The 17549-nt window shown below is 35.3% G+C and overlaps 1 protein-coding gene across 7 annotated transcripts in view; it reads left to right on the forward strand.

Annotated features, from left to right (window-relative positions):
• The window catches only part of LOC139982378 (uncharacterized), a 115664-nt gene that overhangs the window by 29039 nt on the left and 69076 nt on the right, over positions 1-17549 (forward strand). For 5 of the 7 annotated variants that reach the window (XM_071995140.1, XM_071995144.1, XM_071995141.1 and 2 more), the window contains exons 2-6: positions 5852-6031; positions 6658-6748; positions 7870-8047; positions 8348-8512; positions 9864-10010. In XM_071995140.1, the coding sequence (XP_071851241.1) occupies positions 5852-6031; positions 6658-6748; positions 7870-8047; positions 8348-8512; positions 9864-10010 (761 nt within the window). Of the gene's footprint in view, positions 1-5851; positions 6032-6657; positions 6749-7869; positions 8048-8347; positions 8513-9863; positions 10011-14828; positions 14960-17549 lie in introns of those variants that run through there. The other 2 variants (XM_071995146.1, XM_071995145.1) reach the window with 2 other exon arrangements.

The following is a 17549-nucleotide window of genomic DNA, read 5'->3' on the forward strand; positions in this document are numbered from 1 at the left end:
AGTTTGAAATTAGTTTACTTTGGATTAATACACACTGGAGTGCCAATTTGGAGGTAAAACCGTTTACAATGTGTTAGTGATGGTTCTATTATATGTTTTGTTTTGGTTCGACAGTCTTGTAATGAATTCAAATAAAACTGTTCCTTTTCGATCTTTACAACGCCACACATCGATTTAATATCATCGAAAGGGGAATATTTTAACTATAGCTTTGAATTTAAGCTCTAGTCCTTTTAAGAGTCACGAATTTCTTTTGCTGTTTATAATAATCATCTTTTAATGAATTAAAACAAAATTGTTCCTTTACGATCTTTTGCAACGCTACACATCGATTTAATATCATCGAAAAGGAAATATTTTAACTATAGCTTTGAATCTATAAGCTCTAGTACCTTTAAGTTTCAGGAAATCATTCGTGGTTTAGAAGACGATTTTCGGTCTCTCGATCTTGGTGTGAACATGATAGAACAAAGAACTGCTTTTAAAACAAACTTCTTTTACCCACAACTAAATAAATCTGGTTAACCCAAGTCAAATTTAAAGTTGGAAAGCGTATAGGTCTTTCCAAGCAGGACCTTTCATTAGAGATTAAAGCTGTTTGTCGATTACGAAAATAAAGGTATTGGAGCGAATCGAAAGTCATTTTACATTTGCATACACTGTTGAAGCTAACGGGAACTTAACCTTTAAATTCACCTATAAAGTGCTCATAATTTAGAAACGTTATAACATTTATAGATATAACCCAAGAACTTGCAAAAACGAAAAATAGAAATAAATTAATCAGTTGTATCAACTCAAGAAATGGTCGATATACGAGATCATCGTATTTTGATCTGCTTACTTTTCTGTTCCAAGTTTGAAGAATTTGATAAGAATTTTGTCTAAGGAAATTCGATTAACCTGGAAAAGACTTGTTTTTCTTGGCAGTTCAAATTTATCGATTTAATTCAAGTTTAATCCATACGTGCTATTTTTAGATGAAATTCGTTTTTTCTTCTTATTTGTAGCATCAAATGGGTTTTAAAATAAAGAATTAACAACCCTCCTCTTAGACAGAAGAATAAAACAATATATATTTTCTGTAAATGAATTAAGATAATTGAGAAACCTATAAACAAAAAGAACATTAAAAGGGTTACCAATACAAAAGAGTCCTCTATAATCCTTAAAGAACTCACACTGAATTGTAAATATGTCCTCTGCATGTAATGCCTTTGTAAAGAATGATTAACAAACATAAGACATAACATAAACAATAAGACTATTGTTCCGTTGAAAAACTATACATTCTTGTCATGTATATTGTTCTTGCAGTAGTAGTTAAATTCCCCAGGGGTAGGGGGGTGCTTGGTGCGCTGGAGCTACATCTCGTTTTGAACCAATTTAATGGAATTAAACAAACTAGAACGCAATCAAAATCACCAAGGGAGTTAGAAAGAGATATAAGAGACAGGGCGAGAGAGAGAGATGGATAGACAGATCGGTAACAATTAAACGGTGTTGTATGTTGTTGCTAACCACTTTTAAGTTGCTATTTATAAAGAACAAAAACATAAAAGATGCCATGCAGCAGAAATTCCTCGATGTATATATGCTTCAAATCTTATAGAATTATTCAATCGTCTTAATCCATAAGAAGTCTAAACTTATCAAAATATTTAACAAGAACGAAATATCGAGTTTTATTCAATATAGCAACTACAAAAAAAAAAAATGAAATCATCCCGGGTAATATAGGAAGTTTATTTTTTATTAAACAAATATTTCTCGGGAATGATTGTGCCAAGGGCGGCTCAGTTCGATGGTTGGAGCTGACGTTTTCAAGGTCCTCTCGCGTTAACAGTCTTTACATCGTCAGTAGTAAGAGATCGAGAGAGTGATAGAGGAGAGAGTCAAAAAGGAGGGAAGAGGAGCAAACATTAGTAATTGTCAGGATTTTTGTTATGAACAATTAAGACAACGCTGGTAATACCATGAAAGACGTGGACTGTGTCCTTAGAAAATCAGATGAAAGTTTCCTTCTCTTTTCTCCCCTTCTTCATCTTCTTCTTCGTGTTCTAAGGAGGCTTTTAAGGATCAGATGGGTTTGCAAAGAGCAGCAGCAGGCAAATACGCGTTTGCGATATGCATACAATAACAGGAAACTTAAGGCATCTAAATCGATGTCAGCTATTGATTCAGTGCCAAGTGACGAAACCTTCATCGTCAGATGGAACTGATGAAGTGGAGTGTTTCCAAGCTTATATGAGGCTGTCGATTCTTCTTTTGTTTTTACCCTGATTTCTTATAACACGTGACACATTGACTGCGATTAATGGTAGCTTTAATTCTCTTGCGTAGAGAGCATCGAATCAATGTATGACTTTATAGCCAGTGGACATGTGCTAAGAAATGAGCTAAGTAGGACACGAGGTCTTCTCGTTGGGGTTAAAAGATTAAACTGTGGTGACATAATGTAGCAGAACGGTTAGACAATACTACTACTTGTTTTCATTCGCCGTCTACAATATGCATATGAATGAGTTGTTTCACCAACGATGAGCTATAGTTTCGTAATTAAGATTATATACTTAATAAGTGATTATCGCATAGTCATCAGCAATTATCACTATTATAATTATTGTGATATATTATGTGATATAAATAACATATTTAATCACGTTTGTGATATCTGTTGTTTCGATAAACAAACATCTTCATGTAATAGTGTAACATTTAAAAGTACACATTATCATTTCCCAATATAAGGTGTTATATTAGGGAAGCTTAAGAATTTTAGATAAACTACAGAGATAACAAAAGGTTAATAATAAGACTTTAATGTTAGAACCCGAAACCTGAGACATATTCTATGAAAAATAACAATCCACTTTTTACAGGGTTCTTCGCTGAAGTATAGACACACGAACTGCAGTGTAATCTATCCTAAAGTGTGTTTGTCTATTTGATTTGCTGCACAGTTTGTACAGCAGAGTCAACGTTAATTGCAACGACCGCAGAGATCATATATGTCCTTGTCTGTCTCTCCAGTCTTGAAGTATATATAAGCAGTGCGTAGTTTAATACGGATAAGGGATTAATTCCTTCCGCATCGTCTGTAAATAGATCTAAGCTTCAAGTATTCTTTTTCTTCTTGTTTTTGTGCTCCGGACAAGATCTCAACCTGTAGTTCTCTGTCAGTTGATCGAGGTCCTTAATGACTGGTTTGTTTCAAGCTATTGTCACTAGCCCTTATTACCCCTTAGAGAGCCCTTGACCGGCAAGTACTTGTCAAACGGTAAAGGGATTTGCTATTTGATTCGAGCACTGATGTGGGAGGACCTTAACTTGGGGTAGTATTACAAATGACCTATCCTTTTATCTTGGAGTGGAGGCTTACGAGTGGGTGAATTTGAAAAATTACTTTAAATCGCTGCTATCATTCTGCGAGCAATAAATCACGCTGGCGCACATTGAAAACTGGGCAAAGCATACAGAAAATAGTCAAGGGATTTCCATCGCAAAGATTTTTGTGAACTGGAGAAGCAAAAAAAAAAAAAAAAAAATGGTGGATAGTGCAAAGTATAAGCATGCGCACAGTGCTTGTACTGGAAATTTAATTGCTCATACGTGGAAGCAATTATACAAAATATGTTGAATCTTATACAATTCTGAGAAATCAGCGAATGAATAGAATTGAACAAGATTCAACATATTTTGTTCAAGCAAAAATTTGTCTTTCTCGTCAAATTACTTCATAATAGAGATAGTAGTCTAGAAGCTATAAATATTGAATTGAAAATCGCACAGGGCAATAATAGCGAAAGCACGATCGAACGATTATAGCTAGACTTGTAGGCGATTGGTGATCGCTATTGGCTTTCATTTCCTGGAACTTTTGTCAAATTTTTGTCAAAAGTACGGATGACTAAAAACATGCACTTTTCAACTGTAACTCCATTTCAAAACGGTGCTTAATTTGAATTGTTAGTATAGGCTATAGCCTGATATCGTATCGTATATTTTTTTGTTGTGAGTGTGTTTGTATAAGAGTAAAGACAGTATGCAGTATATAATATGGTAGGACTATAGATTATTTGCACAAACGTTGTAACGTCGGGACGACAATGTCTGGACCGCCGTGCCGCATTTTCGTGGACATGTGTTCCCATAGGCGTAATAACAGCCGCCATTGATCGGGTGCTACAAGTCCCATTTCCATCATGAAGATAACATTAACAACATGTCTTCATCATGTCGATAAATGTGTCATTATAAGTTATTGTCTTGGACATGGCTGATGTAGACAATATTCCAACCACGAAAGCGAACCTATATGTATTTTTCTCGTCCGTTCCAATGTACAATCTTCATGCGATGCATTGCACACACCTCACTCTGTCCAAATTCGTCTGTAATAAAATTAAAACCAATAAAGTGTGTGCTCGTGTGTGCAAGTTGATTGCGAGGGATCGTGTTCTGTTGTACGCCCGTGTAAATGTATATATGTGAGCTAATCAATATAAGCAGAGCTTGAAGTAAGCCTATACTATAGTGTGTGTTGTGTTACAACTGAAGGTCTTGGTTGAGAACGGGAGGGAGAGAGACATCGAGGGTGGCACGGAGAGGTGGGTGGAGAGAGAGAGAGTGGTTAGAGACAGAGAGAATGGTTAGGGAGAGGTGGAAAGAGAGAGAGATATAAAGAAGTCGTGGAATTTAAATTAAAAATAACATCTAAATCTTTAGAACGGTCTACATATGTAATTGGTTCTGGATGCGATTTGCAGAAATAACCGCTTACATGTTTCATTTAATCACGATGAGTTTCGGAGTAATTAAATAAAAGCTAGGCTACGGACCTACGGTGCATTTTACCGCGTACGATCCAGCAAGTACTAAGTATAGGCATAGACTATAGCCTAGCCTATAGCCTAGTGACTTACTCGGTGCGGTATTCCATGTCCTACAAAGTCCTTGGTGAAACTATAGTACTGTATTTAGTCATACACAAGTATAATATTTTAAGTTGTAACGATACATATATTTATGAACCCACAGTCAGTGTGGCAGTGGAGCTTGGGAATGGTGGATCATATAGTGTGTGAGAGTCCTGAGTCCCCACAGTCTTGTGAAAACTTTGAAAAGTTCCCCTATTTCATAAAATTAGAAATGCACGCCACGTTTTTGGTAATAAACGGTAGCCTTTCCATTTGTTTTATCTCTGGTCAATGAAAAGGAAAAAACAAGCTCCATCTTATTGCCCATTTGTTTAAAAAAGGGAATTATTGAAATACTATATACTACGCAAATGAATTTATGATCATACGGAATTCATTGTTTCGGGAAGGCCTAGTTGGTATCTATTGATGTGCTGCATGTCAGGTATTTTGACATGGATCTTGTGAGTATCGTTACGGTGAAGAATAAAAGCATCAGGCGCGCGCACACACCAACAAAAAGGACAGATTCGCTTTAGGCCTATACCTACTTTATAAATAGACCTGTTAAGTGTTACGGCTATTTGACTCATCATGATGATAAAAACGGTTTTTGTCAAACATACATACATACAGACCGAAACGAGCGAACCGTATAGACACTTTAATGTTTCGATAAGGTGACAGTTTCTATATTCATTTAACGTTATATCTTTCATTAACAAGTCAATTCTAGCTGCAAAAAATCATAGACTAGGAATCGCATAGAAATAGTTCTACTAATTGTATATGTGCCAAGCAATAATATTAAATAGAGGTAAATCCTTAATCATAAACTATAAAGATAATAAGTTGTATTTCAATGATTGCCTTCCTTTGTCTGAATTAATCTCAAGCCTTATGCTCTTTCTTGTTTCTAATCTTTTTAACAGAAAAGAGGGAATCCCAACTTGGAACGAACACAGCCTTGGTGCGAACCCTGAGGTACTCGGTCTTTGCTGGACTAGTAATACATGTAGCAGCTTCCATTTGGTACATGTTTGCCTGTGTGGGTGACCACGAGGGTAAAGAAAGAAGATGCGAGGAAGGTAGCTGGGCATCTGCCGTCGGAAGTAAGTATAGCCTAAGCTGACAAAATATATAGAATTATACAAGTCAGTGTGAGATGCCGTCGGAAGTAAGTATAGCCTAAGCTGACAAAATAGGAATTATCCCAGTCAGTGTGAGCTGGAAGTGTTTCTGGAAAGTGAAAGAAAAACCTTTGCAAACTTTGTCAAAAGTTAGGAAAGTGTCGGACGTATAAGTATACTGACTTACAAACTAGTAATTCAAAGTTGTAGCTGGAAATGTTTCTAGAAAGTGAAACAATAACCTTGCAAAAGTACAACTTGAGTTTAGAAAAGTGTCTAACGTTGCCGTTTTGCCTGTCTTTCACCATATTGCTGTGATCTGAAAACACATTTTATCACTGTCAATTTCGGGAAATGCCTCTATTGTCCAAAAAAACAAACAAATACGGTATACCTTTCAGTACAATGGGATTGTCCGATTATCAGGGCTGGAATGTAGTACATTTTATTCTACGTACCTTACATATTGAAGGGATATTTGTGTGTTTATCTGTATGTTTGAGTGTGTGTGTAACTGACTTAAGTTTGCATGTATGTATAATTGACTAAAGATGTATAATTGTCTTTTTATTTATTAACCGCTTCGTTGGTTTATTTGTTTATCGTAGCTGCTTCAGGCAGACCTCTTGTCAACGAAACTGCGCAGGATTCGTACGTCATTAGCCTATACTGGTCCGTAGCTACGGTCACATCTACAGGGTGAGTTTCGGACCTTACCAGAATGTCGGTCTGCAGATATATATATATATATAGTTATATATATATATATAGTTATATATATATATATAGTTATATATATATATATAGTTATATATAGTTATAATTATTATTATTAGAAACTGAAAATTATTACTGCATAAGACTATTAAACCTGCAGTATTATTCAGATTGAATCATACTACTATAGGTATGTATTTTAGATCCTCCTGCAAGCAGGAACTCACCAAGAAGCCTCATTTGCTTATCAAAGCCGCAAGCTGACCGAAGTCAGTCTCTTAGATTCACATTTAACGTCCATGATTATGAATTGTCAATTGTTAACAACTCTGTAACTGGACGACATACATTAATCTTGGAGTGTCTCGAACTGGAGACCTTGTGATTGGAAGGCTTATGTGTTAACCACTGAGCTAACACTCCTTATACGTAATAGCAGTATATCTTAAAAAGGTCAGTATGAATCCAATAAAATGACGAAAATATGTTACAGATTACATGTTTCTTGAATTATCATTCGACATTATCCGTCAGCCTATAAACGCTTAAACGGTTTGATCATATTCTGAAAAAAAACATTGTATTTAACACAGTACTTTACAACGTTATTAAGACGCAAATTCGTTATAGACTTCTCTTGACAACGTAGTACAGGAAAGTCTTCGAAGAACGTTTTTACAAAGGTATAACAAAAACGTTATGATATCATCTTACCATAGTGCAACCTAAAAAATACAATTTTCGAAGTGGTACCTCGTTACGTTGTCAGAATATTTAGAAACAACTAAGTCTGTAACTTCAACGTGCCTGTAACGTCACTAACAAACCAATTATAAAGCATTATGTATCTAATATAATTTAGTCTCTCTATATTCCCACCCATTATGGTCACATTATTCCACACAACTTTGCACATCTTAACACCAATAACCATTTAAGCTGAAGAAAGAACAAAATTACATAGTTCAATCAATTTTACTTTATTGTTTTTGATTGACACAATCAGTATATGAAACATGCAATTCCGAAATCGTTTAAATACATAAACCGTATACCAAGATATCACATCAACTAACAACGCATGCATTTTAAACATTTCACAGGTATGGTGACATTAGCGCCTTGACAGGATTCGAGAAGTTTGCTTCGGTGGTTGCTATGATAATTGGTATTGGTGTATTTTTTGGCCTGATTCTTGGTGGAATGGCTTCTATGTTGACTAACTTTGACGCCCAACGAGCTAACTACTGGCATCGATTCACTGTTATCAAGGACACATTGGTGAGTGACCTCATATTCTGTTCACATCATAGATTTATAAGTGTTGTTTTTTTCGGTCGAAAGATGAAATTACGCTAAAACGTTTTTTTCCTGCTTAGACAATTATGGCTATTATTTTCCTTTGTATTGTCATATTAACTTTCACCATGTGAAAACATTAATTCTGTCAAGTATAACGAAACTTAACATAACTGATTGAAATGCATATTGGACAATACCGTCTCATTCCCAATGATGTTAATGTATAGGTACAAAACTTCTAAAGATTGTTAATATTTACTTTTTGTGTGTTTCATACAGAGGGACCAGGAGGTACCAGAAGGTTTGCAAAAGCAGGTTATCGGTTACTATGAGTACCTCTGGGTCAGAAAAACAAGTTCCACAGACGACAGCTTAATTAATAACCTTCCGCTGACTTTTCACGCTGAAGTATCCTTGTGCGGAACTAAATACATATTAGACAAGGTAAGAAAAATCACCACACAATTCTATAGGCGTAACGCGTATATACTATATAAAGACATTGATATTTCGAAATCATCTGACTAAAACAATTAACATGGATTCAACATATATTAAAACATATTTGAATTCAGTGGAAACAACTTTACCGAGCCTCTGCTGGAATTCGAGCCCGATCTCCCAAGTTTTGCAAATTCATGTCGACAATCAAATATATATCACTGTATACAGTAACTCAATATAGCTATAACTATATATATGTTTATCATACAGTGTGCAAGTATGATAGGTCTATTACTACGCATACGTGACGAAAGGCACATATGATTGTAATATGTCGGTAAATCCGAGTGAGCTAGGAGTAAAGGCCTATTTAACATTTTTGATGGCTCAGTTCCCGACCATCCCTTGGTATAGAATCTAGATCATTTATGATTTAAAGAAGGGCATGATTGTTGTACTTCTAATTCCTTACTCGTAGACTATTATACCTTCCAGATTTGCAAAGTTTTGGGATCAAATCGTATTTTCACGCTTGGTTTTTCTAAGTTGTGCACACTGACGTTTACGGGCGTGGGTGGAGCAGGCGGATGGATGAATTTCATAGCAATCACTCACGTACAATATGTTAGTCATGAAAGTTTTAAAGCTTAGGCCTAAAGTTATTACCATTCTAATGCAATGAGGTGGAAAGACGCGTGCGCAGTTTTCAATGTCTTCCGATTGACACTTTTGATGAAAAATGCATCGATTTATTGTCACCGTTTAGGGAGTTACACTTGAATATTTCATTCTAAGTTTTCGAAATATATAATCCATTTTTTGTTTTATTGAAAGTGAGATATAATTCTTGTTTAGTCCTTGATTTATCGTATAAAAAGGCAACCCAAAGAACATTCATATACAAATGTCGCATTGAAAGAATACAATATTGATAGCCTGCAATATAAAACATTTCCATTTGTCAGCTAACTCTTTGTCATCAACTTGGCCGTGTTAATTATAAGATGGAAATAAAATGCCACGTTAAATTCTGAAAGACACAACTTAATCATCGCACGTATTTGCATCGGCATCAATAGACATCAAGGGGGTTCTATAAGACACATTAAGACATGTGTCTCCGTATTTAGTCGTGGCTAGTGAGTTGCACTGTTTATAACATACACACCGCGGAAGATATACTGTACGTTATATACATTGGCCAATAACAAAACAGACAAGCATGCAATATAAGTCATAACATCGTTTCTTACATAAACTTCTTTCATTCGTCTTTTGTTGCTGTACAACTATCTTAAATTAAGATCTTCGACGTCTCACTTTACCTCTATATACATTTCTTTATCCACAGGCTCCGATGTTCAAGGGCCTCAGCGATGGATTTCTGCGCATGCTCTCTTTAGAGATCAAACCTGCCCTGTACCTCCCTGATCAAATCATCGCCAGTCGCAATGAGATATGTCATAACATGTATTATATCCAGAGAGGCGAAGTCGAGGTATGTCACAAATCTTGTTGATCCATACATAGTTGATGTTCCCTTTGAACATTTCTCTTTAGCTATAACAATTAGATGTCAAGTTCATCGAGACCTTGCTCTTGTCTCAAAAAAATCAATCTATTTTCAATCGTAATTAAATTAAGATGCGACTCGGGATATGAGTGTGTACATATACCATAATGGCGAGTCGAGGGTTGTGACTCGATTTTACCATATAGCATGAGACCCTTTCCAATAAGTATAGTACTTTCCTATACTGTATAGTTGTTTAATTGTTTGTTTTTCGTGGTTATTTTGCAAAGTTTAATTAAACATATCACTAGTATTTTGTGAAGTTCTCAAACGTAAGTTTCTTCAACTTGTAACATGCATAAAGCGAGCTGCATATTAAATGTTATCTTTGTTTCATTACAATATTGTCTGATCATTTAAAATCAACTGTTGTCTTTCGGGCGGTTCTGCTAGTTATTTACATTATCTTACTACATTGGTTTACATTGCGTATATGTATACAAGTAAGTAAATGACAGTAAACTATAATGTTTCCTTTCATCCATAACAGTTTGATTAAGGGAGATTCAAATCGTGATACTAAATACAGAATAAGCCAGTTCAGCCACTATCAATTTCAAATAATTTCTAAATAGGAAGCTTTGAAATATAAGAAATTAAAAATATTAAGAAAGGCAATAAAGGCTATCATAATTACATCTGGAAAGTTACATGGTTATTGATTAAATACATCATAAATTAATATAAGCACTATATTAGTATTAGAAACAAATTGTAACAAAACGTCAAACAAGCAAAATGTTGTTGGTAGAATATGACGATAAACAAAGACACTAATACTCCAAATTAGATCATGAAAAGAGCAGATCTGAATATAAATGAATTTTTAAAAAGAAGTATTCGTAAATGTGTTTTTATTACATGATCTCGTAATTAAAATTGTACTTTGGTAGTTATACCACAGAGAGGTTATATGCCTAGAAAGAAAACGGGAAAATATTGTTACTATAATAAGAAATATTCTTCGCCATCCTTATAAATATCATCTCGTGCAGATACTAAGATTTTCATAATATAAGATTTGGAACAATTTTTATACAACATTTGATGCAACGTCTTAAACTCTCTTTCTATACCATATAGATTTGTATATCAGAGATGCCAGATGGCCAACATGTTTACTTATATATTAAACAAGGCAATTTCAATTGTAGCAGTCAAGAATTACAAAGAAATAATATTAAACCATAAGAATGAGAACATCAATGCTCATAGAAAATAATATGGAATAGTTATTAATTCACAAAGTGTAGAACATGGAATTATAAAGAGTAGAAAATTGATCGTATTGATTCGTGAGACTATACTAAGAAAGTTTAAGAAGAACAATTTGCGAGACTAAATCATGTCCTATTATCTTAGTCTCGCTTTTCTATTAAGTGGCGTGGATTCTTTTTAATTGATCTATCAAATGCATGTCGCATTGGAGAATCTGCATGTGTATATTACCTTTAACTCATTTCGAAATGGTAATTAATTAAACGTATTCAAGATGATAAAAATTGGTGCAACTGATAGGTATATGTGTATATATATTTATGTATTTATATATATATATATTTATATATATATATATATATATACACATATATATATATATATATATACACATATATATATATATATATACACATATATATATATATATATATATATATATATATATATATATATACACAAATTAGTCTATATATGTATAGGTGTGTCTGATGTGCGTTGCTTATCACATCTATATATTCATTGTGTGACTGGACAAGTATTATCACCCGGGATGGGAGCAAGACGTCGAACAGTCAGCTAGTGACCTTTGCATTTGACACATTAAGAGTCCTGCAGCGCCAAGTTAATGTAATAGGGGCACCCAATCAGTCTAGGGAATTAAATTTTCTAGTTAAGCTCTAAAAGAGCTTAATAGAATGTTTGAATGAACTTTTTATATTCTCTGTTACAAACAAGAGGTTGAAAACTGACCAGGCACGAACTTTATTATAAGTAAAGAAGCTCAAAATTGACACGTCACTTTTTAACATGGTATTTTATTTTGGTGCGGTTTGTGGTGGAGATGGACAGACGAGGGGAATATATAGTTACTTTACCAAGACTCATTTTAGAAGCCACCATGGCAAGCCTGTCAAAATTAAAGGCGCTTAAGTTGAGACACTGTGTGTGTATCAACATAACTCAAAGGGCTATTTTAGGTTACAATTTAATTTGGTTATGTTGTAGACTGCTAAGCGACACTGCTTCCAGTCTAGGTTATTACTCTTTACCATTTCCATATATATGAGGAATGACCCTATAAACACACGAGGTTCATCAATGAAAACGACTGAACCACCGAATCTAACATACAGAAGATAACATCAGTTCCTCAAAAACAACAGACTCTACTCAATGATAAAACATACCGTATACGCCTTTGATGGCATCAGATAAATACTTTTACAAAAATATACTTGAAAAACGTTGTCAAGGACAAATGGTTTTCAATGCCTCTCCAAGGGTGACGTGTCGCTGATATGATCTTGAAAGAATATGTTTTCCATGAGATGTTAGCCTTAAAAAGCGAATTGCAGAGATTCGAGCATATTTGAAAGATGAATTTCTTGAAAAACAAAAATAGCTATAGGCTACAGAAACATCGGCACTGATTTTCCTTTTTTTTTGACTATGACATATCAAAACTAAGACTGTGACTGATGTCATTTTTTTTTTACAAAATAAGACTTGGGTTTTTCTCTGCAAGCAGGCCAATAGCAGAGATCTCTTTAGATTACGGCATAGTACAGCCTTGCGTCAATTATTTTGCTGTAAAATGTCTATAGCGGTAAACACTAGCTGCGTAACTAAAAATAATTATTCTGTATCTTTAGTGACGCACCGTATATGTTTTCAACCAGACTACAATAGCGTGTAATTTTTTGTCTTTTAACAATTTCTTGTATATTGTCGACAATCATCATTTCATGACGTGTTAACCTCTCGTATGCAGTGTTGTTAATGACATTGCTGCGGGGTAAGGTCATTCTATATTGCATTTCATATTTACGGACATTACACCAGTTTTCCAAAAAAAAATGTGGAAATTAGTGCTCTGTTTAAGTACAGTTGAACCTACGCACTAAATTTCTAAATTTTATGTTTCGTGAAGGAGCAAAATAGCATAATTAAACACAATTGACCCAAGTAGTTCGGAAGGGAATTTTGCTTTCAAATTGAGAACTCAAGTCTCAAGTAACTGTACTTTCAGCGTGACTGTAGGCAAAATTCTGGGCTTGATTTGTTAAAGTCCAAAGAACGACAAACGAAAAAAAAATGTTGATAATATTGTTTCTATATAAGCGTACCGTTTTCAAGATATTCCGTTAAATATGATATGAGTTCTCTCTGGATTGCTCCTTTAAGGCTAAATTGATGATGATGTCTACTCCACAGTGCATTCCCTATACATAATCCATTCTGTTTTATACATTCTATAATAACTCGGCTGAAACAATGTTATTCTAACTTCATGTATAAACAACAAAACAGCCTTGGAGGATGACATTCAACATCATTTGTCCTCGACAAAATTGGATTTTATTCATAAACTTGTTATATAATTAAATGTTGCCTTACAAGTGTTATGTTTCCCCATTGGTCTTTTTCTTGGGGGTGGGGGGGGGGGGGGTGGGGGAGGGATAATTCTGGGGAACTGACGTAATAGTCTGTAAGTTAGACTAAGCTCATAAGCCACTTAAAGTCAAGTTTCTGATGTTTAAAGGGTCATTTTGCAAAACTAAAAAAAATGTAAAAGCTCAATAAAAAAACAAACTGGACTGCTTGCAACAGTGGCTTTTTCTTCCATGGACTATGGCGTATCATGATTTGATGTATGTGTATATGGTCATGCTTTAAATACAACATCATTCATAGACTATCCGTGTATGGTGTATATAACTCCCATTTTAATTTAGAAGCATTTTTAGGTCTTCGTTCGTCCTGTTTGATTAGAACGACCATATTCTTTTGCACATAATTCTTCAAATATGTGGCCTGCAGGTTACATATTCTAGAAGGTATATATAGTTACATATTTGTTAGAGGGTAATGATTTAATAGTGCATTGAATACAGATGGTATAATGTGTGGCATTTTAAAGGCGTACCGTGTATATAGTTACATGGTAGACGAACATCAGTAGGCTAAGGGTGGGATATCCCACTTTGTAGGCATGCGTACAGGTTTGAAGGCTGAGTTAACCTGAACGCGGATCCGTTTCCAGTCATAAATTATTTGCTTCTTGCAAGTTTATGATAGTAAAAGTGAAGATCAGTGATAAATTGACTCCCTGATCTATCTAGTGTCACCTTACTTATGTAATTGTTGTTGTTAAGATAAGATAATATTATCTTATCTTACTGAATAAACAACAAGAAAAAAATCCTATATACAAGGGTATCTATGGTTTGTTAGTCAAAGACGGTTTCGTCCATAACTGAAATCATTACAAACGGCAGTTTCTACCAACAAATGTTCTTCAATAAATGTTCTTCAATGTATGCTAGTAAATTTACCTTGTTCGATTAGCCTATCCGCCGAACATATTATTTGCCAATATGGCATACCATAATAGTATAATCTCATACTGCTCTCGGTTCTATCGATCGAACGGCGCGGCCAGATCAAAACTTCAAGTGAAATCAAGTATCATATTGGTAAACAAACTTCGACAGGCTTAGCCCGTACAGAAAATGAAATCTCAGTCACTGTTTATTAGGAGACGGCCCTTGCGGTGAAGTACAACTATCAGATAATCTTGCCTCGACAATAGAAGTAACAGAACCGCAATCCGATCAGATGTATTGTGTAACATTCACAGTTGACATTATTGTGTAATTTTTGTTTTCTTTCTTTGTAAGATATAGGCATTTTGAGTGCAGCCAAGGAAGACAGTAAGGCCTAACGCCCTAACGTTATGTCTAACAACTTCAACAAAGTCTTCAAGTTAGATTAAATAAGGCTAGGCCTAGCCCATGTTATGCTTAGCACTGGCAGGGATCATAGCCTAACTAGACCCAAGGCAACGATTTACTGTACATAATGTACATAATGAACATAATGACAGGTCCTAGGTTAGGTGTACTGTAAAGTTGGGCCCTAGGCTACTCCTTATTTCTTAATTATTGGTGGAGATCATTGGTTCTCAACCTTTTCCCACCATGGCCCCCTTTTCCTAACATTTATCCAACTTTAGCAGAAACACAATTATTGAGGAAAGTGACAGTGGGTGTCCAGTGAACTGGCCTTCCTCTCGCACCCCACAAAAAAGGGTCTACTGAAAAAATAAAATAGCAGGTAGGCCTATCTGAAAATATACCCATTTTACTCAGACTGTGCTTGTCATCATGGTCTAATTAGGTTTTTATAATTTTCCAAAATTCCATGAATTTCTTTTCACTCAGGATCATTAGTTGATGAAAAAGGAAACTTTAAGGTGCTAGGCTACTCATAAAGTTTTGAGGGTTGATACAGTAGCTAGCATAGTTGACCAAAATATGGCAGATAAGAAAATGGTTACACAAATTTACTTCAGAGAACTGCAATTTTGTTTCCTCTTCTCCATTCACTAACATTCTGACCGTAAAAGCAAAGCTCTGATAAGTAGGTCTCTGTGGAATTAATTGCTTAAAAGAGTTACCACTCATCCATGTAGCCTAGTACAAATGTTATGGGTCGATCAAACCTTGGTCACTTGGTTTTCATTTAGTGTTTTCTGTTTGGTTTGGTGTTGTCAGATACTTTGCAAACAAAATGTTGACTACTAAAAGGGTAACAATGCCTAATACTACTAATAAATACTACATCAGCATTGACCGTCTGATCGGAAGGTCAAGCAGCTTACTGTGAATTCTAATACAGTAGCCTAAGCATTTAGCCTAGCACTTGAGTACCATTGGTTGCATCTAGCCATATTCACAAATATTTCCAAAATGGCTTTCAGCTGCCTATGTTTTTATTCGTTTTGGTATTACTACTGTACAGTAGACAGACGTACACTGTGAAGTAGATAGAAAGTGTTTCTGTGCCTCTATGCTATTAGCATTACAAGCTACTTTAGTCTGAGGCTTTAACAGTAAATTTTAAATGAAAACATGGTACTACTGTCCCATGTTCTTGTAGGTTACAATATACAAGAAAAAGAAAAATTAATCCTAATTTGGACATATTGTAGCTTCCCTGGGATTATCAATTTCATGACAGGTGGGGGGATTTTTTTTCTCTTTTAGGGATTATCAAATGTAATGTAGTGAGTATGTGCCTTCCCTGAGTACTGTCTACAGATGGTAAAATATGCCACTCATTCACCAATTAAAGTCTCAGTTTACAGACATACTGTACAGTAGCTGAGTAGTTTGCACATGACATACGGCTTTTCATGGTTTTTGAATGTGTTAGATTCATGACTCACTCATAAGCCACATTGGAAGAAATACATGATAGGCTACTGAATGCCATAACAGTGCACAGCGCTTTTTCTCTGCATTATATTGCTGAACATTTTAATAATTCGACTTTCAAAATGTCGCCGGAACAATTTAAAATGCTGAAAATTTGTTGCCTCACAGAGCAACCTGCGCAAAGGTCTTTGAAAATTGAGTTACAAGTAATTTTCTTTCATATAAACCAAGAAAGAAGACTGTCTGGTTGAAGGTCACCAAAAAGCAATCTTACAAATAAGCTAGCTGTCTATGTCATTGTCTGACAGCTTTTCTTTATGCCTACCCTGTCGGCTCGAAACGTGTAAAACGTTTTAACACAGTTCTCCCGTACTTTTCTTCTATCGCTTCATCCGAGTCATCGGTAGAAAGAGACAGTTTTTGTCTGCTGTACAATATCCAGCTTGAGGTAGTGTGCAATAGTATGGTATAGTACTGTACAGTACGTAGTGCAGGATAGGATAGGGAGAGAAATGCTATATCCTGCTTGTTTAGGATTTCATTTAAATACTAGTGCTCAACAGAATATATACATCATGTGGGCCATGCAGGGTATTAACTTCTAAATCTACAGTAGCTAATTGCCCTGCTGGGCTGTCTGTGGCCCTCTACAACTAATATACAAAGTACTTACCTTAAGAATTCAACATTGCGATGTATATTACACTACGGTAGTTAGTGGGTGCCATTCGTCCCAAACCTGTCAGGACTACGGTAGCTCACACAGGCGGCGAGCTCACCTTTCACAATCCACTGTCGTGCATTCAGAATTAAGTAGAGCACAGCCTGTACCCTTTTGTACGGCCCAAAAATTCTGCGACTTAAAGTACATGAACGTCTTGATCAACGTGGACATTATTAGGTTGTTTTCCCACACCGTCATGCAGATTAAACTTGTAATATATTATGCATTGTGCCCCACTTTTACCGGGGAAAGTGCACCTGTCCAGTTTAATACTAGTTAGTACAGTACATTTGCTCGGGA

Source organism: Apostichopus japonicus, chromosome 16 (genome assembly GCF_037975245.1).
Source record: "Apostichopus japonicus isolate 1M-3 chromosome 16, ASM3797524v1, whole genome shotgun sequence".
Classification (NCBI taxonomy): domain Eukaryota; kingdom Metazoa; phylum Echinodermata; class Holothuroidea; order Aspidochirotida; family Stichopodidae; genus Apostichopus; species Apostichopus japonicus.